The sequence below is a fragment of the Macrotis lagotis genome, chromosome X (genome assembly GCF_037893015.1).
Source record: "Macrotis lagotis isolate mMagLag1 chromosome X, bilby.v1.9.chrom.fasta, whole genome shotgun sequence".
NCBI lineage: Eukaryota > Metazoa > Chordata > Mammalia > Peramelemorphia > Peramelidae > Macrotis > Macrotis lagotis.
The window spans coordinates 191,297,990-191,318,453 of NC_133666.1; the positions used below are offsets into that span (position 1 = coordinate 191,297,990).

Sequence of the window (20,464 nt, forward strand, 5' to 3'; positions counted from 1 at the left end):
TTTTCTGTCCAGGGATAGATATAGTACACAACAAATACAAGTTCATTTCTATTTCTTCCTCTCTTTGATTTCTTACCAAATATTGTCCATTATTTTTCTTGCTATAGTTCCTGGATTACTTCACATAAATATAGCTTCTTAATACACAATGCTATATGACCTTTATGTTTATTGGCTTATCTACCTTTTTATTTTTGAATAAGGTATATACACCTAGAACCACAGTCCAGTACTGGATTTCGTCTTAACAAAGTTCAGTAGTATCCATGAGATCAAATTTGTCTCCTTGCCTTAGGAATTTTCTGTCATATGTTACCTAATTTTGTAGTATTTATGAATGGATATTTGAGATCATGGGTTTTATTGCTAAATACTTTAATTAAAAAAATCTTCTGTGGATCCTGGCTATCTCACCTGCTAGTTTTATTCTTCTTTCTTTGAAATGACTTTTTAACTAGTGGTATATAGACAGTTTTCCCCTCTTCCAGTCTTTTTCATTTTAGATCCTTTTGTTTGAATTTGCAAGATATCTGACAAATGGATATAAATATATATATATATATATATATACACATATATGTGGTAGTTATCATTGTTATTATTAATGCTAATGTTTATACTTGGAACATGGAATTTAGATATGCTGACATAAGTTTTATGCTATCTAGATATACTGGTGGAAGTTTGGGATGGTTGTAGGGAAAAAAGGGTGGGGGTTGGGCTAAGGTCATTCATTCATTTATTCATTTATATTGAACAAATTCATATTATGGCCAAGTTGCTATGCTTGGTGCTGTGAGGGGGTAAAAAGAAGCTTTAGAAATTTTATGGTTTTCAAGGAGGAACACATGGGATGAACATGGCTTATTAACTTGAAAAGATAACTAACATTAAGATGCATTAAGGGCCAAAGGAGGCAAAAGGAAATAAATGGTGAATGGAATATAGAATCACAGGATCTGGCATCAGAAGTAAGCTTAGAATATAGGACATAGAATATTAGACTTGGAAGGAACCACAGAGCTCATCTTTTCTAAGCCCCCATTTTACAAAAGAGGAAAATGAGGCCCAGAATGGTTTAAGTGATTTGCACAAGGTCACACAATTAACAGAAGTAGGGTTCAACCCCAGGTCCTCTGACTACAAATTCAATGTTGCTCCCCCACCAATTACACCAGGATGAGAGTTGTTGATTTTTTGGCGAAAAATTGAGTTAAAAACCTCAAAACATTAAGTGATATTGAATAAAATGGCCCAAGAGATGCCTCCTGTACTTAGTTTTCTGTTCTGGGCAATGTTTCTAGAAAGGTAAAGTGCAATTTAGGAAAATTTTGAGGGATGAGCCCAAGAAACTATTGAATCTGAGTTTAAGTAGTTGCTGATAGCAATTTTGATAAGTAATGAAAGCCATATGTAGATTATTTGTACATTTTTTTTTGCATGTTGCCTTCCTCAATGAACTGTGAACTCCTTGAGAGAAGAAACTCTTTTACCTTTCTTTGTATCTCAATACAGAGCACAATGTCTACCCCATAGTAGATGCTTAATTAGTGCTTATTTACCAACTGACTAGGATCCAGACAATATTTTCTCAGTGACCATAACAGCTGGTGAAAAATGTTATGGTTTGGAGTGGAAATGGAAGTTATCGTATGAAATGAAAATGAAGATGAATTTAAAAGCTTGTTTTGCATGTCAAACGGTATCAAGATAAAAATGAGTAATGGAACTTAGACCTTAAAGGTTCTTTTTAACATGACATGGTGCTTTTGTACCTTTAATGGAATTCAATGTGGATTCTATTGGAGAGGCTATTGGAGAAGACAGGAGAAGAGAATCACAAGAAAAATGAAGGAAAATGGACATAATTACAAGGATTTGCATTTAAAGGAGAATTTAGCACTACCAAATTGATAGTACTTGAACTTCTGATAAGAAAAATTAGATGATAACAAGAATTATTCTTTTCTACCTGGCCTTTCTCTAGAAAATAATTATAAATAAAACTAGAGGTCATACAAATGGAACATGAATTGTAGCTTTTCTGACTTTGAATAGCCTTGGAACATGTCCATGAGGATATTTACATAAATGGCAGCTTCAAGTTATGCCAGCAACTTTTTTTTTTTTTTTTTTTGCTGAATGGTTGTTTGTTTGGGATTCAGTTATCAGTCTTTTTGAAATCCAAATTCCAACTGGTGTCAAAAGGATTTTTTTTTCTGGGGGCAGGATGAAATGAATACAGTGAAAATAGGGACTTCAGTACCTATTGTTTTACAGCATACAACCAAAGTAGAAGTTTGTAACTTTTTTGAATTTCCTTAAGTATTCAAACCACATAGGGACTCTAGTACACTGCTTATCTAACAGGACTGAAAGTAAAAAAAAAAATTGTCCACTGTGAAGACTCTACTTTTAGCTAACATACTTTTTTTTAGTTTTTTTTTTTTTTTTTGGTAAGGCAATGGGGTTAAGTGGCTTGCCAAAAACCACACAGCTAGGTAATTATTAAATGTTTGAGGCTGGATTTGAACTCAGGTACTCTTGACTCGAGGGCCAGTGCTCCATCTACCTAGCTGCTCCTAACTAACATTCTTAATTTTTGACTAACTAGTATCTAAGCAGAAAAAGACAGAATGAGGCAAAGCTATTTTTTTTTTAGGTTTTTGCAAGGCAAACGGGGTTAAGTGGCTTGCCCAAGGCCACACAGCTAGGTAATTATTAAGTGTCTGAGACCGGATTTGAACCCAGGTACTCCTGACTCCAGGGCTGGTGCTTTATCCACTACGCCACCTAGCCTTCCCCTACACCACCTAGCCGCCCCAAAGCTATTCTTTATGAATTCAAAAGCACAAGTTCTACTTACCCTACTGTGATGTCAAAGATATTGCTCCCAACAGAACTGGACACTGCCATATCCCCAAGTCCTTTTCGAGCCACTATGACACTTGTAATGAGATCAGGGATAGAAGTTCCAGCAGCCAGGATGGTGAGACCCATAATTTCTTCACTAATACCAATTGTTTCTCCAACCTAAATATGATAATAACAATAATAGTAACAGTTTATATTTGAATAATAGTTTATGGTTTACCCCCCCCCCCCCATTGCCAAATAGACAGAGAAGAAAGGCCAATTGTGCCTCAGTTCTTGAGTTTGAAACTCAGTAAAAAGAAGGAAAGTTTTGTGGAAAGTTTGATCTCCATGACATCACTTAATGAGATATAACTAATGACTCAAAATCTATCATTTTAGATATTATCTCTCTGAGATTAGGGATTTTATATCAAATAATTGTAATGTTTATAAGAGCAATGAAGAGACACATGGTAGATTTGGACAGGTTGTAACATATTACAAATAAACATTTATTAAGGAAAAACAATGTAAATAATGTAATTGAAAACATGTATGAAGAACAATGATGGATTGGTCATGTGTTGAGAATGATGGACAGCCTGTATGCTCTATTCTAGTGATAAAGGAGAAAATGAGGAAAATTCCTATCTCTTTAAGTTGTGAACATGGACAAAGGGTGCGAAGGATGGAAAGGAATAGAAGAGATGTAGTTCTCATCATTTGAGAGAATGTTCTATGATGAAATGTTTAATAACTGGCTCCTACCTCCACTCTTCCTGCAAAAGTACAATAACATACTTTTAAATGTAATCTGCATTATTGACATTTACTCCATCATTTTCTTAAGTTTAGACAATCAACAATAACAATCATAAGAAACCACCCCAATAGTGTTTTCTGAATTCTGAGGTGTAAATGCTTTTACTGAAACTTTAATAATCATCTATACTGAATTGATATGAACTGGCTTCAGCACACTCTTGGAATAATCCCATTGATTAGAACACAGATCCATTTATTTTATAGTTTATGACATGAACTGTAACATGATGTCATGTATTCATCTCAGCAACTCTTTGAAGTAATCAGTATAATTATTACCCCATTTTACAAGTGAAGGCATATCTATGCCCTAAATTATATGAGAATGGAGAATAATTTCAATTAAGGTAGAACCATAAAAAGCTTAATGCAATTGATTACATTAATATTTATATTTGTGTTCATACTAAAGTGTAGCAAGACATTTTTCTGGCTCAGGCCTCTTGTTGCCTCTATGATGAGAAAGAGATTGTGATGTGAAAGAAACTGGTTCACACTTTTTGCCACCATTAAGACAAGAAGATGACATGGTCTCAGTCTTTATTTTGAGCTTCTAGACATCTTGAGATGTCACAATGTTTGCAGAATCATGACTGGGAAAGAAGTCAAAGTTCTTATGTTGACCAACTGTCAGGTATTCTTTTCTTTTGCCTTCTGTTTCCAGACATGTGTACCCTTATCTTCCCCTCCTGTTCTCAGTAAAATTCCATTTTTCTTTGCTGCTTAAATATTTACATTCTGTCTAAGATTGCTTAAGTTGATGCTTTGGACTTTCTGACTTTTCCATCCCACAGATGAGTCTGTGCTCTAAGCAAAATGAAATTCTGCAGATCTCTATGTCACTGAATTGGTGATTGTACCCAATCAATGGGCTTTTGGTCTAATTTTTATCTCAAAGGTTTTAAGATTTGGAAATATGCACATCAGTTTTGTGCCACCTAGATGTGCTGGTGGTAGGCAAGAAAGCTGATTAAAGCAATCTGAATAACACCTTAGAGATCATTTAGACAATTTTGAAGATTTTTTTCAGATAAGGAAACTGAGCTGCAGCAACTTTAAGTGATTTAGGCAGAGATAGTAAGTGGTAGAACAAGGTTTTGAACCTAGGTTCTTTGGTTCTGAGTCTGTATTTCTCCATTTATGCCATGAAAGACTCTCAGAGATGTGATGGATTTTGAGTTATTGGTTGAAACTCATTAGGTGAATCTATAAGGATTGTCCTTTTTTCAAATAGATTTGGCCAAGTTTACATAGCTAGTGGATGGTAGAACTAGGATTCAAACCCAAGTACTTTGAAGCCAAATCTCTCCTTTACCCCACTCCTTGAGAGTAGACATTGTTTTTTACTTTCTTTGTATCCCCAAGTACTTTACTCAATGGCTGGCACATAATAAATACTTGTTGACTTGACTTGACCATCAAAAACATATAAAACTATACACATTTCATATGGCAAGCCATTTGAGGACAATCTTTTTGAATAAGTCAGGTTTCTTTGGGGTAAGGAACTCCCAAGGAAAGCAACTCATTTTATCCATGCAGGCCAGCACCTTCTATGAAACTTATAGCTTTGGTTGAGTTGTCTTGGAGCATTGAGAGACTTAGTGACCAGTTTGTGGTCACACAGTTAGTATGTGGCAGAGGCAGGATTTGAACCCAGGTTCTCTTGGCTCTATCCACTGTTGCCATGCTATCTCCACTTTAGACTACAGAAATTCAAATGTTTGAAAGTTTTAAAGTAAAAAAGAAGTATGACTGAATTAATACAATTTCTCTTCAGTGTTCCAGAAGACAAAAAAGAGAAAGTTTCAGCATCTCAGAATTGTAAGTGTCCTCAGAAGAGGTCTCTTCTGAACCTTGGACAAGAATTTACTCTTTTAAATCTCCTTAAACTCCAGATAAAGAGGAAATATGCCATCTCCCAACACAATCCATTCCACTTTTGGATAGCTCTTGTTCTAATGTTATTTACAGAGAATCTAAATCTGTCTCTTTGAGATAAGCAATAATATTTGTTTGAGGTAAGCAATAATACTTGTTTGAAGCTTTCAGTAACATTAAGAAAAGTTTTATGGAAAACTTCCTTTTATAAAGTCAATTGCAAAAAAGTTGAGGGGTGTATCATAAACATTACAAATTTACTCAAATAGTTTCTTATAAAGCAATCTTCCATGAATTTGACTAACCCTTTCTTGAATTTTTATACCTTTTTTTTACAATTTATCTGGAAATTTATTTTTAGAATTGAAATAATATTTCATTTCTAATAATTCTAATAGAATTTTAGATATTCTAATTCTAGAATTCTAATATTCTAATAATTTTTAGAATTAAAATAATATTTTATTTCTTCCTCAGTTACAAGGATAATTTTAACTTTAACTTTTTTTTCAGCAAGGTAATAGGGGTGTTAAGTGACTTACCCAGGATCACAGAGTGTATTGTATTTGAGGCCAGATTTGAATTCAGGTCTTCTTGACTCTAGGGCTGATGCTCTATCTACTGTGCCACCTAGCTGCTCCTTTAAATGCTCCTCATTTAAAAGAATGAGTTCCAAGTTTTCTCTCTCCTTCCTTCACCTCTCCCTTCCCTGAGACAGGAAGCAATTTGACATAGGCTATACATGTTCAATCATGCAAAGCATATTACCATATCAGTTATGTTGTGAAAGAAGACACTGGCCCAAAGGGGAAAAAAGAACAAAAATACAGAAAGTGAAAAATTGTATGTTTCAGTCTGTATTCAGACTCCATCAGTTCTTTGTTTAGAGGTAGATAGCATTTTTCATCATGAATCCTTTGTAATTGCCATTGTAGTGTTGTTATTCACAACTGATCATTACACAGTATATTCTTCTGGTTCTATTTTACTTTGCATCAATTCAAAAGATCTTTCCAGATTTTTTTAATTTACAGACATCTTTAGCCTACACTCATAACTACTTCAGCTTTTGCTCTACTATGCCCCATCTCCTCATCTTGCAACATCACTAGGGTTCACATAGTAGAAATACCCTCTGCCCCCCTCAGTTACCTCATTGACAACCTCTAAGAATTTCCATTTAAGGAGAGTGCTCAGTTAACCATGTCTCATTCCTCTTCATATTGTTGCACAGTGATCAGAAGTTAGCTTGAACCCCCAAATCACACACTTTATGTTAATGACATTTAAGGGATGGATATATATATATATATATATATATATATATATATACATATATATACATATAGATGTATATACATATCTCTATCTACTTCTAGTTCAATACTTCCTATCTTTGAGGAGAGCAGAGTGGGAGTCTTCATACATGTAAGGGAATAAAGTCTTTCTTGAGAAGGATGGGTAGAGAAGAAGCTAGAGTTAATTCATTTTTTCTTTCTTTGGACTATCACTGTATGTAATATTCCAGGTGAAGAGAGTAATTTATAGCTCACATTTTGCTTTACAAAACTCATTCTTCACAACCTCTTCATTAGGTAAATAAATGAATGCAGTTTTTATAGAAGGGCAAAATAGTACTTTCTATTGTGTTTTCAGTATTTTACTAAATGACTACCAGTGTTATGTGGACTGTTTCTGATTGAAGCAGTATATTAGCCCAATATCATCAAGGAACAGATTATAATTATTCATAGATCCATTTAATAAGTCATATCTAATAACTTCAAGACATCTTTAAAAACCACCTTGGACTGTTGCCCCCCAAAATTAAAAAAATCAGGTAGTCACATTGCTGTCCATAAAATTACAATTATATCAACAAACTTGAAACTTTTGTTAGATATTCTCTCTTATGAGATCAGCTATGAAACTTTTATCAGATTTCTGCATCCAGGGAATTATTCATTTATATCTACTTTTTGATTTGTATTTCTAAAACTCAAGGACTAAATTTTATTCTTTTCATGCCTCTTCTTGCATCTCATATAGTTCCTTTTACAAAGAAGGTCCTCCATAGATGGTTGTTGAATGATTACATTAGATTGAATTTGGGCAAATAAAAGTTTTAGATTTTGACTGAATTATGTCAGTCATTTCAGAAAAATAGATGAAGAATTCAAAGAATTATAAACTGTTAGACCTAGAAGAGGCCTTAGATATCTCTAGAATAGCTCCTTTCCTCATTTTACGTATGAGGAAATTCAGAACCCTGAAAGGTCAATATATTATTATAATATAATAAACTAATTAAAATAATGCATTAATATATAGTACCTTAAGATTTAAAATGACATGTACAGACATCACCTGATTCTCATGACCTTGTGGAAATAGGTTTTATATAAAAATGACATCATATAATATTTGTGTATATATGTATAATTCCTAATTTTAGAAAAGTAAAGCTAAGGGTTAGAGGGGATAAAATAACTGTGACAGAGAATCATAGAATTTCAGAGCTAGAAGAGACTTCAGTGACCATCTAGTTCATCCTTTAGTTGAGAAAGAATACCATAATATGGCCCTTGCAAAACTCCTAATGGAGGAAGAGGGCACATTACTTTCATAGAAGACTGATTCTAGTTTTGGATGACTCCACTTATTAGGAAGTTTTTCCTTATATCAAGGTTCAATTTGTCTTTTTGTAACTTTCACCCCTTGTCCCTATTTCTTCCTTATAGGACCTAAGAAACAAGAATAATTATTCTTCTTATGACATCTCTTTAACTACTTGAAAGCACTCATGTCTATCTTAAACCTCTTCTTCTCTGATGGTAGAACAAGGACCAGAAGGCAATTCTGAGGATTAAATGTGAGGGTGCTTTTCCTTCTTTGGATCAATGATTAACAATGGAAAGAAAGAATGACAAAAATGCTATATTATGATGAGGAGGGGGAAGTGATGGGGTGAAAAACAGGGCATAAAACTTTCCTGATTCTTAGAATTAATTTTTCATGTAAATGACAGTTTTAAACCTCAGCTTTCCATTTCTCATAATAATTAGTAATTAGGAAATTAAATATTGAATAAAATTTTAGAAGAGAGACCAAACAAATATGTAAAGAATTCTAATAAGAGCAATATTTTTTGCAGGCAAACAGCTTTTGAAGAATTACATTATTCAAATTGCTTGTATTTTGGTGAAATCAGGGCTGATAAAACATCCATAAAACCATCTGGTTCAGCCATCAATGTTTCAAAACTGGAGAGTGTTTTGTTTTCTTTCTTTCTTCCTTTTCCTTTTATTTTTGGTTGTATGTGTGAGTGGTGGTGAGGGCTTAAAGGGAATGTTTTCATGCATCATTTGAAGGTGAAACTTTTATTTACAAAAATTCAGTTCTTTGCTTTTTTACAATCATCAAGACAGGGAAAAAGCTTTCTGCAATCTGATCACTGTGGAGAAGAGAGAAGAGAAAGGAAGAAGTAGAAATTGGCTGGAAGTTGGCTCTTAAATATAATTGAGGCTTTGGAGTTAGTCATGTGGAAAATGTCAGGGACATGCTTCTAAGGGAAGTCATTGTGCATTTTCTTACCATGTGGATGGGAGTAATCTCTTTTCTTTGCCTATGTAGCCAGAATAGATTGCATCTTTAAAACTCTGAGAGACTAGAGCAATTATGCTCTTCTTTCCTTTGACATTTAGAAAAGTCAAGGTTCAAGTTCATCCACAGCATGAATTGAACTGGTAGGAAGACAAAGACTAACTTCCCATCTTCTTTTTCTCAAAACTCCAAGAAATAGAATTGGGTTTTTTTTATTTGTTTGTCTTTTCATTACTAGGAAAAGGTGATAGAATCCCCAAGACACCCAGATTTGAGTCATAACAAACTTAGAGTCAGGGTAGCAGCCTGGATATACAACTACCCTTCCCAGCAGGAAGTCATGTGATTCCAGGATACCTTGGGACTAGAACTTTGAACTTGGAACTTGTAGAGATTGTGTCTGAGCTATGAATCTAATCCTCTTTCTTTCCCCAAAGTGTAAGATGGTAAGGAGAGAATTATGCCTTTTGATATTAGAGATAGGAATGTTTACAAGTTTTCTCTGGAAGTAAATATTCCAATATAAAAGTAAATCTGACTATCAAGTGGTAAAAAGGAATTGGATTGCTTAGAAAACTACAACTGGGGAAACACTAATAGCAGGACTGGTGCCAGTGGAAGGGAGTATAGACAGACATTCTTCATCTACCCAAAGATAGAGAGAGTAGTACCCTGGGAGAGGGATGAAACAGTATGTTCTTCTGGTTCTGTTTATTTTACTTTGCATCAATTCAAAAGATCTTTCCAGATTTTTTTAATTTACAGACATCTTTAGCCTACACTCATAAATACTTCAGCTTTTGCTCTACTATGCCCCATCTCCTCATCTTGCAACATCACTAGGGTTCACACAGTAGAAATACCCTCTGCCCCCCTCAGTTACCTCATTAACAACCTCTAAGAATTTCCATTTAAGGAGAGTGCTCAGTTAACCATGTCTCATTCTTCTTCATATTGTTGCACAGTGATCAGAAGTTAGCTTGAACCCCCAAATCACACACTTTATGTTAATGACATTTAAGGGATGTATATATATATATATATATATATACATATATATACATATAGATGTATATACATATCTCTATCTACTTCTAGTTCAATACTTCCTATCTTTGAGGAGAGCAGAGTGGGAGTCTTCATACATGTAAGGGAATAAAGTCTTTCTTGAGAAGGATGGGTAGAGAAGAAGCTAGAGTTAATTCATTTTTTCTTTCTTTGGATTATCACTGTAGTAATATTCCAGGTGAAGAGAATAATTTATAGCTCACATTGTGCTTTACAAAACTCATTCTTCACAACCTCTCCATTAGGTAAATAAATGAATGCAGTTTTTATAGAAGGGCAAAATAATACTTTCTATTGTGTTTTCAGTATTTTACTAAATGACTACCAGTGTTATGTGGACTGTTTCTGATTGAAGCAGTATATTAGCCCATACTTGATCTTTGAGCATTGAGGGATGTGGGAGGGAAAGTCAGGGTACAAAATACCCAATTGGTTTTTGTGATTGATTATAAGAAAAAAATAAAATATGCTTAGATTTTCTTTGAATCTTTGATCACCACAAAAAAATGACAAGCACTGAATTAATTTCAGAAGTAGGTAAGCTGAAAAGCATCCCTTAAAACAATTTCTGGGGGTGTCTAGGTGGCACAGTGGATAAAGCACTGGCCCCGGAGTCAGGAGTACCTGGGTTCAAATCTGGTCTTAGACACTTAATAATTACCTAGCTGTGTGGCCTTGGGCAAGCCACTTAACCCCATTTGCCTTGCAAAAACCTAAAAAAAATTTCTGAAAGGTATTTGCAAGAAATGCCTTCATGGCATTATAAGAAAGAGGATTTCTTGGGAAGACCAATGATACTTGTCAACATAGAGGAAAATAAGGCAGCTGAAGAAGTACAACTAGTAATCAGAATTAGTAGTAATCAATAATTAGTAGTAATCAAAAAATTGCTTTTTTTAAAAATCCTTTTAATGGAGGACTGGGGGCATTTCTGCTTAAATACTCTATGGATTTTCTGTAGTGTATTTATATGTTATATTTTTCATTAGCTTTTGAGTTTTCATTAAATCCCATTTTGTCTGTTTGGAAGTGTTAAGACTTTGCTTTGAGATTATGTTAAGCAAAGGAAGTATATATGCATTTTAAAGTCCTTCACCTTTGAATACAAAAATCAAAGAAAATTCTCAGCCTTTTCCTCCTATGAGATATCTTGACAATCTCTCAATGCTTTTGAAATTGCACCACTTTCAATATGGATTTTTTTTTGTGTGTTTGGTCTAACTCTTCTTTCCAACTTCATTTTCTTAAGAGTCATTCAGGCAACTTCATGTAGCACATTGAATACTGAGTACTAAGAGGTCAAATGTGGCAATTCCTCTTTCAATGATAATGAGGATAAATAATTATAGTTCCATTTTGCTTCTAACTGTCATCCTATTTTAATCTATAAGTAGATTATTACAATTTGACTTAGTGGAGTCTCACTTGAAGTTTTCTGAAGACTTCTTTTTCCTTTCTATTGCTTTCCACTGCTTTGTGAAGGAGGCACTCATTGCTTTCTGTTCCCAATATTTCATCAGCCTTTTCTGTAATGTTTTGCCAATAAGGTGAACTCTAAACCAGTCTAGATCTTGATTTCTATGACTGTCTCCTTGTCAAGTGTATCAAATGTTTATGAGTTCTTTTGTTTTCTTTGTTGCAGTGACTCCTTTATAGCATTTAAACTTTCACTAGAAATGGTGATTATCAGAGTTATTGTCTTTAGCTCAATCCATTTCCTGATATTTGAGGTAATTAAAAAAATTAGGCCAGTTAAGGGCTGCTATAATTTCAAGAGTATCATCTTTATCCCTTTTGGTTTGATAAAATATCTATATGCCATTATTGTAATATCTCTGGCAATTGTGTAAATATATACATGTGTGTTTGTGCACAAACAGGGGTCAAAGGTGTTTGCTACCATTTTGTTTCTACTCAAAGTCCAAGTAGAAAAGGAATTCTCTGCAGATGTTTAGGACTATGAGATGTTCCTGTCAATATATGACATTTTGAAAATTGCATCAAATATAAGAGTACTTTAGGGCTTCACCAATGAAATTATTGTTATTGTTGTGTTGTTGAGTTGATTAATCATGTCCCATATCCCATGAAGTATTTGTTACTCCAATGGGGTTTTCTTGGCAAAGATATGAGAACAATATGCCATTTCCTTTTCTAGCTTATATTACAGATGAGAAAATTGTGGCAGAGTTAAGTGACTTGTCTGGGGTCACATAGCTAGAAAGTGTCTGAAGTCAGATTTGAATGATATTATAGTGACTCAAAAATAATAGCCCTGACTCTATAGGAAAAGTAAAATGGATGAAAAAAATCTCATTTCCTAAACTGATTACATAAGTGATGGTTAGTCTAGTGAGCTGGTTTATCAGAATCTTATATTGGCACTATGGGGGGACCATATAATGAGAATAACAGATAATAGACATATCTGAATGTGATAGCAGTCATGGAATGTTAGAAGATCCAGAGGAAGCTCACAACAAATCATCAAGATCCTCTCTGGAGAATTTATTGAGAGGATATGGCCAAGAATGGCATGGGATGATCAGGTGTGAATGAATTATAGCTTGCATGATTGGAGATATCACCTGCATTAATGGGATCCCAGAATCAATTAAAGAAGGTAGTCAATTCTATAGTATGGGTAACTCAAACAATAAGTTCTTAATTGTGTGATAGAAGCATAAATACCAAAGACATCAGAGAAGATTTGGCATACTTTGGGAGGAGGGAGAATGCTGGATTTCAAGACAAAAGAACTTTAGAAGTTTCCCCTGTCTTTTATTGCAGATTAAACAATAATTTGGCTGTAAAATATTTCACAAAATTGTTTCTTACTAAAATAAAAAATGAACTGGAGGAAAAGTTTAGAATAAGAGATGCATCATAATCTAATAAAACTCAAATTCATTTTGAGACCAGAAATATATTTGAAGGGTAGGAGTTCTATCTCAAAATATCTTCTAAGGTCTTAGTAACAAATAGGAATAGGGCATGAAGAGACCTAGATTCTAGCCTGGATTTCATGGCATCAGTTAGCTGTGTGACCTTGTTTGAGTTAGTTTTCTTTTCTGAATCTTGGTTTTCTCACGTTTTGAATGAGGATGTTAGATTAGATGACTTCTAAGTTTTCTTCATTCTCTAACATTCTATGTTGTTCTAGGTATGGCTCCCCGCCTTTTGTTTTAAGTTTAGAATTGATTTGTGTCTGAGTTCTCTTTGGACATATCATAGGCATCTCCTTGTAAGTCTACTAGTTCTAATTCTTCACAGCCTGCCTCCAGCCTTTTTCTCAGATTTGCTCACAACTTCTGTTTCTGGTTAAAAAAAATCTTTTCTCTGTTAATAGTCAAGTGCTATATAAAATTAAGTTATTAATAAAATTATCATTTCTCACAAATTTCCCTGTGATATTGAGCAGCAGAGTAACCTCTTTATATTTAGAATATATGTAGTTAACAAACACATAACAGAGCATAGTATAATATATTTCACAAACTTAAATGTACCTAATTTTAGATCATGAATAATTAACCTGGATCTACAAAAGACTTCATGAATTGATTTCTGGATATTTATGGGAAAACATTTTTTTAAAAGTTTTTTTGCAAGGCAATGGGGTTAAGTGGCTTGCCCAAGTCCAACACAGCTAGGTAATTATTAAGTTTGTGAGGTCCGATTTGAACTCAGGTACTCCTGACTCCAGGGCCGGTGCTCTATCCACTGCGCCACCTAGCCGCCCTAGAAAACATTTTTTAATTTTTATTTCCTTCTAACTTAGAGATTTCTAAATTATTTTTCTGTCATGGACCCCTTGATTATCTGGTGAAGCCTTTAGGTCCCTTCTCAGAATAAGTTTTTAAAAGCATAAAATAAATTTTGTAGGAATAGAAAGGAAACTAATTATATACAGTTATCAAAAATATTTATAAAAATTCAGTCACAGACCCTGGGTGAGAATCTCTACTCTAGATGAAATTTGAAATTTTCTTCTATTTTTAAATGTAGACAATAAACTTTATTACCATTGAATGGAAAGTTTAACAGCCTAGGCAAATATAAGGAAGACTAGTAGCTCATACTATTCTGTATCCATGAGTACAACCTCAGTATTCTAGATTCAGAAGCAGAAAATGGATGAATGTATAGGGAATCAAAGTGGGGGGTTCTTACCTGGTGTGCCCACCAGACCATCAAGTAAGAGAAAATGGCTATCCAGGTGATGGCTCCAAAGAATGTGAGGGGAAAAAACTTCCTTGAGGCCTGAAAGAGGAAAAAAGGTAAAAGAAGGAACAGTAAGTAATTTGAAAATCTGATACTAAGGTATAGTCTGAATGAACAAGTATGCCAAAAATCTTAAGGGAATGAATGCATAGCAGGGGGGGAAAAAGAGTAGAAGTTAATATCCTTAAAGTTTCTTTTCAATGAACAAACATTTTCTTTCCTTTCTAGTCCCTTATTGAGGAATAAATATAGTCCTTCTAATCAATATGCATAGTCTAGCAAAAACAATTTTGGAACTGGCCATGTCAAAGATTTATATATCTATATTTGCACCCTGAGTCCATCACCTCTTTTTCAATGTTTTGATGAGGATGTTAGATTAGATGACCTCTAAGTTTTCTTCATTCTCTAACAGTCTATGTTGTTCTAGGTATGACTTTTTTCCCCCTTTTGTTTTAAGTCTAGAATTGATTTGTGTCTGCATTTCATCATGTTACTTCTAGAATTGTGGTTAGTCATTAAGAAAGGTCACTTTTGAAAAAGATTGGTGGGGGGGCGGCTAGGTGGCATAGTGGATAAAGCACCGGCCTTGGAGTCAGGAGTACCTGGGTTCAAATCTGGTCTCAGACACTTGATAATTACCTAGCTGTGTGGCCTTGGGCAAGCCATTTAACCCCATTTGCCTTGCAAAAAAAAAAACCTAAAAAAAAAAAAAAGAAAAAGATTGGTGGACATATGCAGGTTCCACTAAATGGCAAGAAATACTATGCCAGGGTAACTGACTGATTTTTAGTGGTAACTAATTTGTGTGAATACATATGGCCACAATTACCCTACTCTTTTCAACCCTACATTACCATGTCATATTACTTAATCAAAACCATATTTGTTTTTATTGAGGCATTAGATTTTATATTTGATAATAGAAAATGAACTAATTGGAAAGAAATTACCCTAGTGAACCACCATATTTATTTCTGTGATTTTCATAGCCCACTGTAGGGTTACTAGTATGAGTTTTTCAAACAAAGACATGCCTTTTCTTCTCTTTTAAAAAAAATGTAAATAGTACTTTATTTTTTCCAATTACATGTAAAACTAGTTTTCAACATTCATTTTTTTAATAAGATTTTGAATTCCAAATTTTTCTGCTTCCCTCCCTCACCCTCAAGATGGCAGACAATCTGATATAGATTATATACATGTACATGGTCCATGAATTTTTCACTTTTTTCTGAACTTGAATCATTGAACTGGACTTAGCTAGACCTGGTTCAGAATAGGCATGTAGGATGCAACAGAGGCAGGCAGGCCTCACTTCCTTTGGAGCTAGGACCAGACCCTTCAAGGGGCCTTGCTCTCAAAGAGGACAGATAAGAAGTTTGCCATATAACTAACGATGACCAAGGGAATACTTCATGGAATCCATCTATCCTAGATGGCCAGGCTTGTTCAATAAGAGAGAACTGCTTCCCGAGAATAGGGATTCCTCAATTTCCATTCAGACTATCCTCTTTCCTCTCTCCCCTTCCCTGCCAAAGGAGACCAGGGAAGGTTTGAGCAGGTTCTGGAGATGCTGCAACAAAATAGGATCTGAGAGGAGCAGTCACAATAGTGCAGGGTGCTGGGGAAAGGGGGGATGGAAGGGAGAGGTAGAAGGGAATATAGGATCAAACAGCTGCAGTAGCAACTAGCAAGAGGGAAGCAGTGATGGCAGATGCTGCTGTGAGTGGGCTGAGGATTCAAGGGGCCAAGCATAGAATTCTCTATGATCTACAATCCTACTCCCAAGATTCTTCCTATCCACCAACCCACTGGACACTCTTCTATCACCAAGGGAACTAGGACTTCCCAGACATCTGACCAGCTATCCTTAAAATCCTGGATCTGACTTATAGAGACAAATCCCTCTCCTCTCCAACAACAATAGGTAGTATTAAGAGCTAATATTTAAATAGTACTGTCAGACACTGTGCTAAGCATTTTACAATTATTATCTTATTTCATCTTCACAACTACTCTGGGAAACAGGTATTATTGTCTCCATTTTGCAGATGAGGAAATTGAGTCAAAAATGGATTAAGTGACTTGCCCAGGGTCACACAGCTAGTAAAAGTTGATCTTCCTGACTCAGCCCAGCATTCTATCTACTTCACCACTTAGCTGCCGCTCTCTTCAAATTAGGGAAAGTGGAAATTTTTTTCTCTTTCTTTCCTCTCTCTTTTCTTTTCTTTCTTTCTTTCTTTCTTTCTTTCTTTCTTTCTTTCTTTCTTTCTTTCTTTCTTTCTTTCTTTCTTTCTTTCTTTCTTTCTTTCTCTCTTTCATTCTTTTGGCAAGGCAATGGGGTTAAATGACTTACCCAAAGTCACACAGCTAAGTAAGTATTAAGTGTCTGAGGTCACATTTGAACTCAGGTCCTCCTGACTCCACTCTGCCACCTAGCTTCCCCAAGATGTAAATTTGACTGAATTTCAACAAAAACCTATACATGATTGGTGACTGAAAAATGAGTAGCATGATAGAGTAAATGCAGCCAAAGTTTTCCACATGTGGACTGTGAGTTAGGCACTAGATGGCACAGTGGATAGAGCTCTAAGCCTAGAGTCAGGAAGAACTAACCTCAGACACAAACTATGTGACCCTAGACAAGTCTTTTAACCCTCTTTGCCTCTGTTTCTCCATCAGTAAAATGAGCTAGAGAAGGAAGTGACAAACCACTCCATTATCTCTGCTAGGAAAATCACAAAAAAGAGATCCTGAAGAGTTAGACATAACTGAAAATGAACTAAACAATAACAGCAATATTTGTGAGGTATTAATGGCAACTATTAAAACCAAGTATCAAAATAAACTGAAATTAGAACCAGACTTTGAATTATTATATCACAGTGTACTCAAACCTAGATTTTTAAATTAATGAAACATATTCAATCACATTACTTTTTAAGTGAGAATAAAAAGGTTTTGGATACTATTAAATAAAATAGATCTATTTATATAATTTTAAAATGAATGAATATAGTTTACTTATATTGGGAGGACTTTTTTTAAACTTTTTTAATTGATGGGATACATGATTAAGAAATTTAAAATTCTACATTACAGTGACATTTTGTTGGTGCCCTTTTGTTTGGGGGGATTTTGCAAGGCAAAGGCATTAAGTGGCTTGCCCAAGACCACACAGCTGGGTAATTATTAAGTGTCTGAGGTCGGATTTGAACTCAGGTACTCCTGACTCCAGGGCCGGTGCTCTATCCACTGCGTCACATAGCCACCCCTGTTGGTGCCCCTTTTTTGGAAAGAAATAAAGGTCTATTTCTGAGGCTTCTAAAGATATGAAATTCTGACAGAACAGTACTCACATATTATCACTAAGTAGAGCTGCAAAGTAGTGTACTTTGAGGAAGAATCTTGTTTTTTGTTTTTTTTTTATCCCATGGAAATAAATTTTTGGATGAAAGTCCTCTCAACAGTTAGTAAAGTTGACCTTGTATAGTATCCTTTCCTCATACAAATTTCCTTGCCAAAGTCATATGAGTAGTAAAGGCATGATTGAAATCCAGATATTTTTAAAATTTCAAATCCATCATTTTCCATGGTTTGTTGACAATAATTTGGGGAGTATTACTATTTTTTACTATGCAGGATTAATCTAGCCAATAACATTAATATTTTTGTAATTATCTAACACTTTATTACTTCTAAAATTAAAAAAGGATTCCTTATATGTAGGCTTTAAATGTTTGGTAGATAAATACCTATTCTTGTGATTACTTTTTATTTCTATCAATTTCTCCTGATTCTTGTTATTAATATATAAAAGTACTGATATTTTTATGGTCTTAAAATTTATCTATTGAAGCCATTTCTCTTTAATCACAATCTTTCAACCAACCCTTACCAGATTCAGTCCTTCCTTGATAAATAAAAATAATTAAATAAGAAGATCCACTTTAGTGACTATATTTGACATTATATACAAAATGTAGTTCCAGTATTTCTCTTCCTCTTTACCATGAAGGTAGAAGAAATGAATCTTTTCTTTGTTTTTTATTTACTCAATTCCTGGTTTCTTGTTATTGATCTTTTCATTTACTTTGTTGTTATTGTGCATTTAATTCTCCATCAGTTTATATAAATCTTTTCATCTTTCTCTGAATTCCTCCTAGTTTTATTTCTTACCAAAAAATCTATCTTAATTCATTACTATTACAAAAATAAACAATAGTTTTTTCAGCTATTTCCTAACCATCTAGGACTCTCTTTGTTTTCAGTTTTTTTCCTACTATCAAAGTGCTGCAATACTATTTTGGTATATTGAGATCTTTTTAATTGACTTCCTTGGGGTATAAGCCGAGTAGTGGGATCCCTGGATTAAAGGTATGGAAAAATCTAGTCAATTTTAGTAAATAACTTCAAGTTCATTTCTTAATAGCTAGACAATTTTGTAGATTCATCACCAGTATATTAGTGTCCGTGTCTTTGTAAAGCTCCTCTAACAATGATAATAAAACAATATATATATATTTAAAAAATCTTGAACCATTTATATGTTTCTAATTAAAAGAAAACATAGAACTGTTTTAATTTGCATGCCTTTTACTATATGATTTGGAATATATTTTCATGTAGTCATTTATAGTTTGAAAAATCTCTTGAAATCAGTCTGTTCATATTCTTTGATTATTTTTCTTTTGGAACAACGGCAGTTTTTGAGGGGGAAGGTACTAGTAGTTGGATGTGGGATGGAACAAAGAGGGCTTCATCCAGAAGGTACCACTTGAACTGATTCTTGCATGAAATTAAGAATTCTAAGAGAAGGAAGAGAGGAAAGTATGCATTCCAGGAATGAGGAACAGCACAAAGGAGGAAGGCTATTACAACTGGACTTTAGAATATACAAAGGAGATGAATGCATAATAAGTTTGTAAAAGTAAGTTGGGGTCAATTTGTGAAGAGACTGAATGCCCATTAGGGATAATCTGTATTATCATTTTGCTTTATTTTTTCCATAAGAACATCATACTAAGTCTTTTCAATTGCTTGTTCAAACCTCTTTTTACAACATGCATCACTTATTCTTGACAAATTGTTATCCTTTCAAGATCTTCTAGATGTTAAGAGGACAGCTAACATGCAGCAGAGTGCTTCTTCTGGAGCCATGAAAAACTTGAGCTCAAACTCAACCTCAGACAAATACTAACTGCACGACCCTAGGCAAGTCACTTCACCTTTATGTGTTTCATTTTCCACATCTATAAAATGAGAATAGTAATAGCACCTATATTTGAGGAATGCTTGTGAGGATAAGTATTTTGCAAATCTTCATTGCTGTATTAACTTTAGCTATTAATATGATATATTCAAAATCTTCCTTTAAATATTATATTCTACAAAATCTACCAGACTTGAGGGCAAATTCATTACAGTTTGTCATATAGTTTGTCAAGTTAAATATCTCTCTATATTTGAAAAGCAGGATACTTGTTCTTCTCCAGTAGAAGAGAATCCCATTCTAAATGATAGATAAAAAATTAATGATGAATGACTCAAATCTCATTTGTTCCTTGGAGCCCTTCCTGACCTTCCCTGGAGAGGAGGGATTTCTCCCTACTTAAATTTCTTCCAGCACTTTGTTTGGCTCTATCTTTTACATTTATGTACATTCTGACTCTGACACAGTGAAAATTTATCATTGGGAGTAGTGTCGAGAACTGAGATTTGCTCTTTGTTTTGCTATTATTTTGCTATATAATTTTTGGCTAATCACTTAACCTTCCTGGGTCCCAGATTCTTAATCTGTAAAATAAAAAGACTTGGGCTAGATGATGAACCAATTAACTAATAAACATTTATTAAGAACCTATTATGGACTTGATACTGACAAGGACTGCAGAATATAGTGATCTTTAAGGTTTTATTTCCAACTGTAAAATTCTATATTTCAGTATTTGGTTAAACAAACATCTTACTTTCTATTAATTTTCTCTAAGGAGTAAATTAGGCA

The 20,464-nt window shown here is 34.2% G+C and overlaps 1 protein-coding gene and 1 long non-coding RNA gene across 13 annotated transcripts in view; one reads left to right on the forward strand and one right to left on the reverse strand.

Annotated features, from left to right (window-relative positions):
• SLC24A2 (solute carrier family 24 member 2) overlaps positions 1-20,464 on the reverse strand; it is a 305,116-nt gene that overhangs the window by 14,913 nt on the left and 269,739 nt on the right. For 7 of the 9 annotated variants that reach the window (XM_074199519.1, XM_074199518.1, XM_074199514.1 and 4 more), the window contains 2 exons: positions 14,407-14,496; positions 2,867-3,033 (listed from right to left, as the gene is read on the reverse strand). In XM_074199519.1, coding sequence (XP_074055620.1) covers positions 2,867-3,033; positions 14,407-14,496 — 257 coding nt within the window. The other 2 variants (XR_012471199.1, XM_074199520.1) reach the window with 2 other exon arrangements.
• LOC141496939 (uncharacterized) overlaps positions 1-20,464 on the forward strand; it is a 55,654-nt gene that overhangs the window by 4,047 nt on the left and 31,143 nt on the right. For 2 of the 4 annotated variants that reach the window (XR_012471200.1, XR_012471201.1), the window contains exons 1-3: positions 14,380-14,513; positions 18,732-18,837; positions 19,563-19,674. The exons of the other annotated variants lie outside the window; for them this stretch is intronic. This is a non-coding gene — a long non-coding RNA (uncharacterized LOC141496939). Of the gene's footprint in view, positions 1-14,379; positions 14,514-18,731; positions 18,838-19,562; positions 19,675-20,464 lie in introns of those variants that run through there. 4 annotated transcript variants of the gene reach the window in all.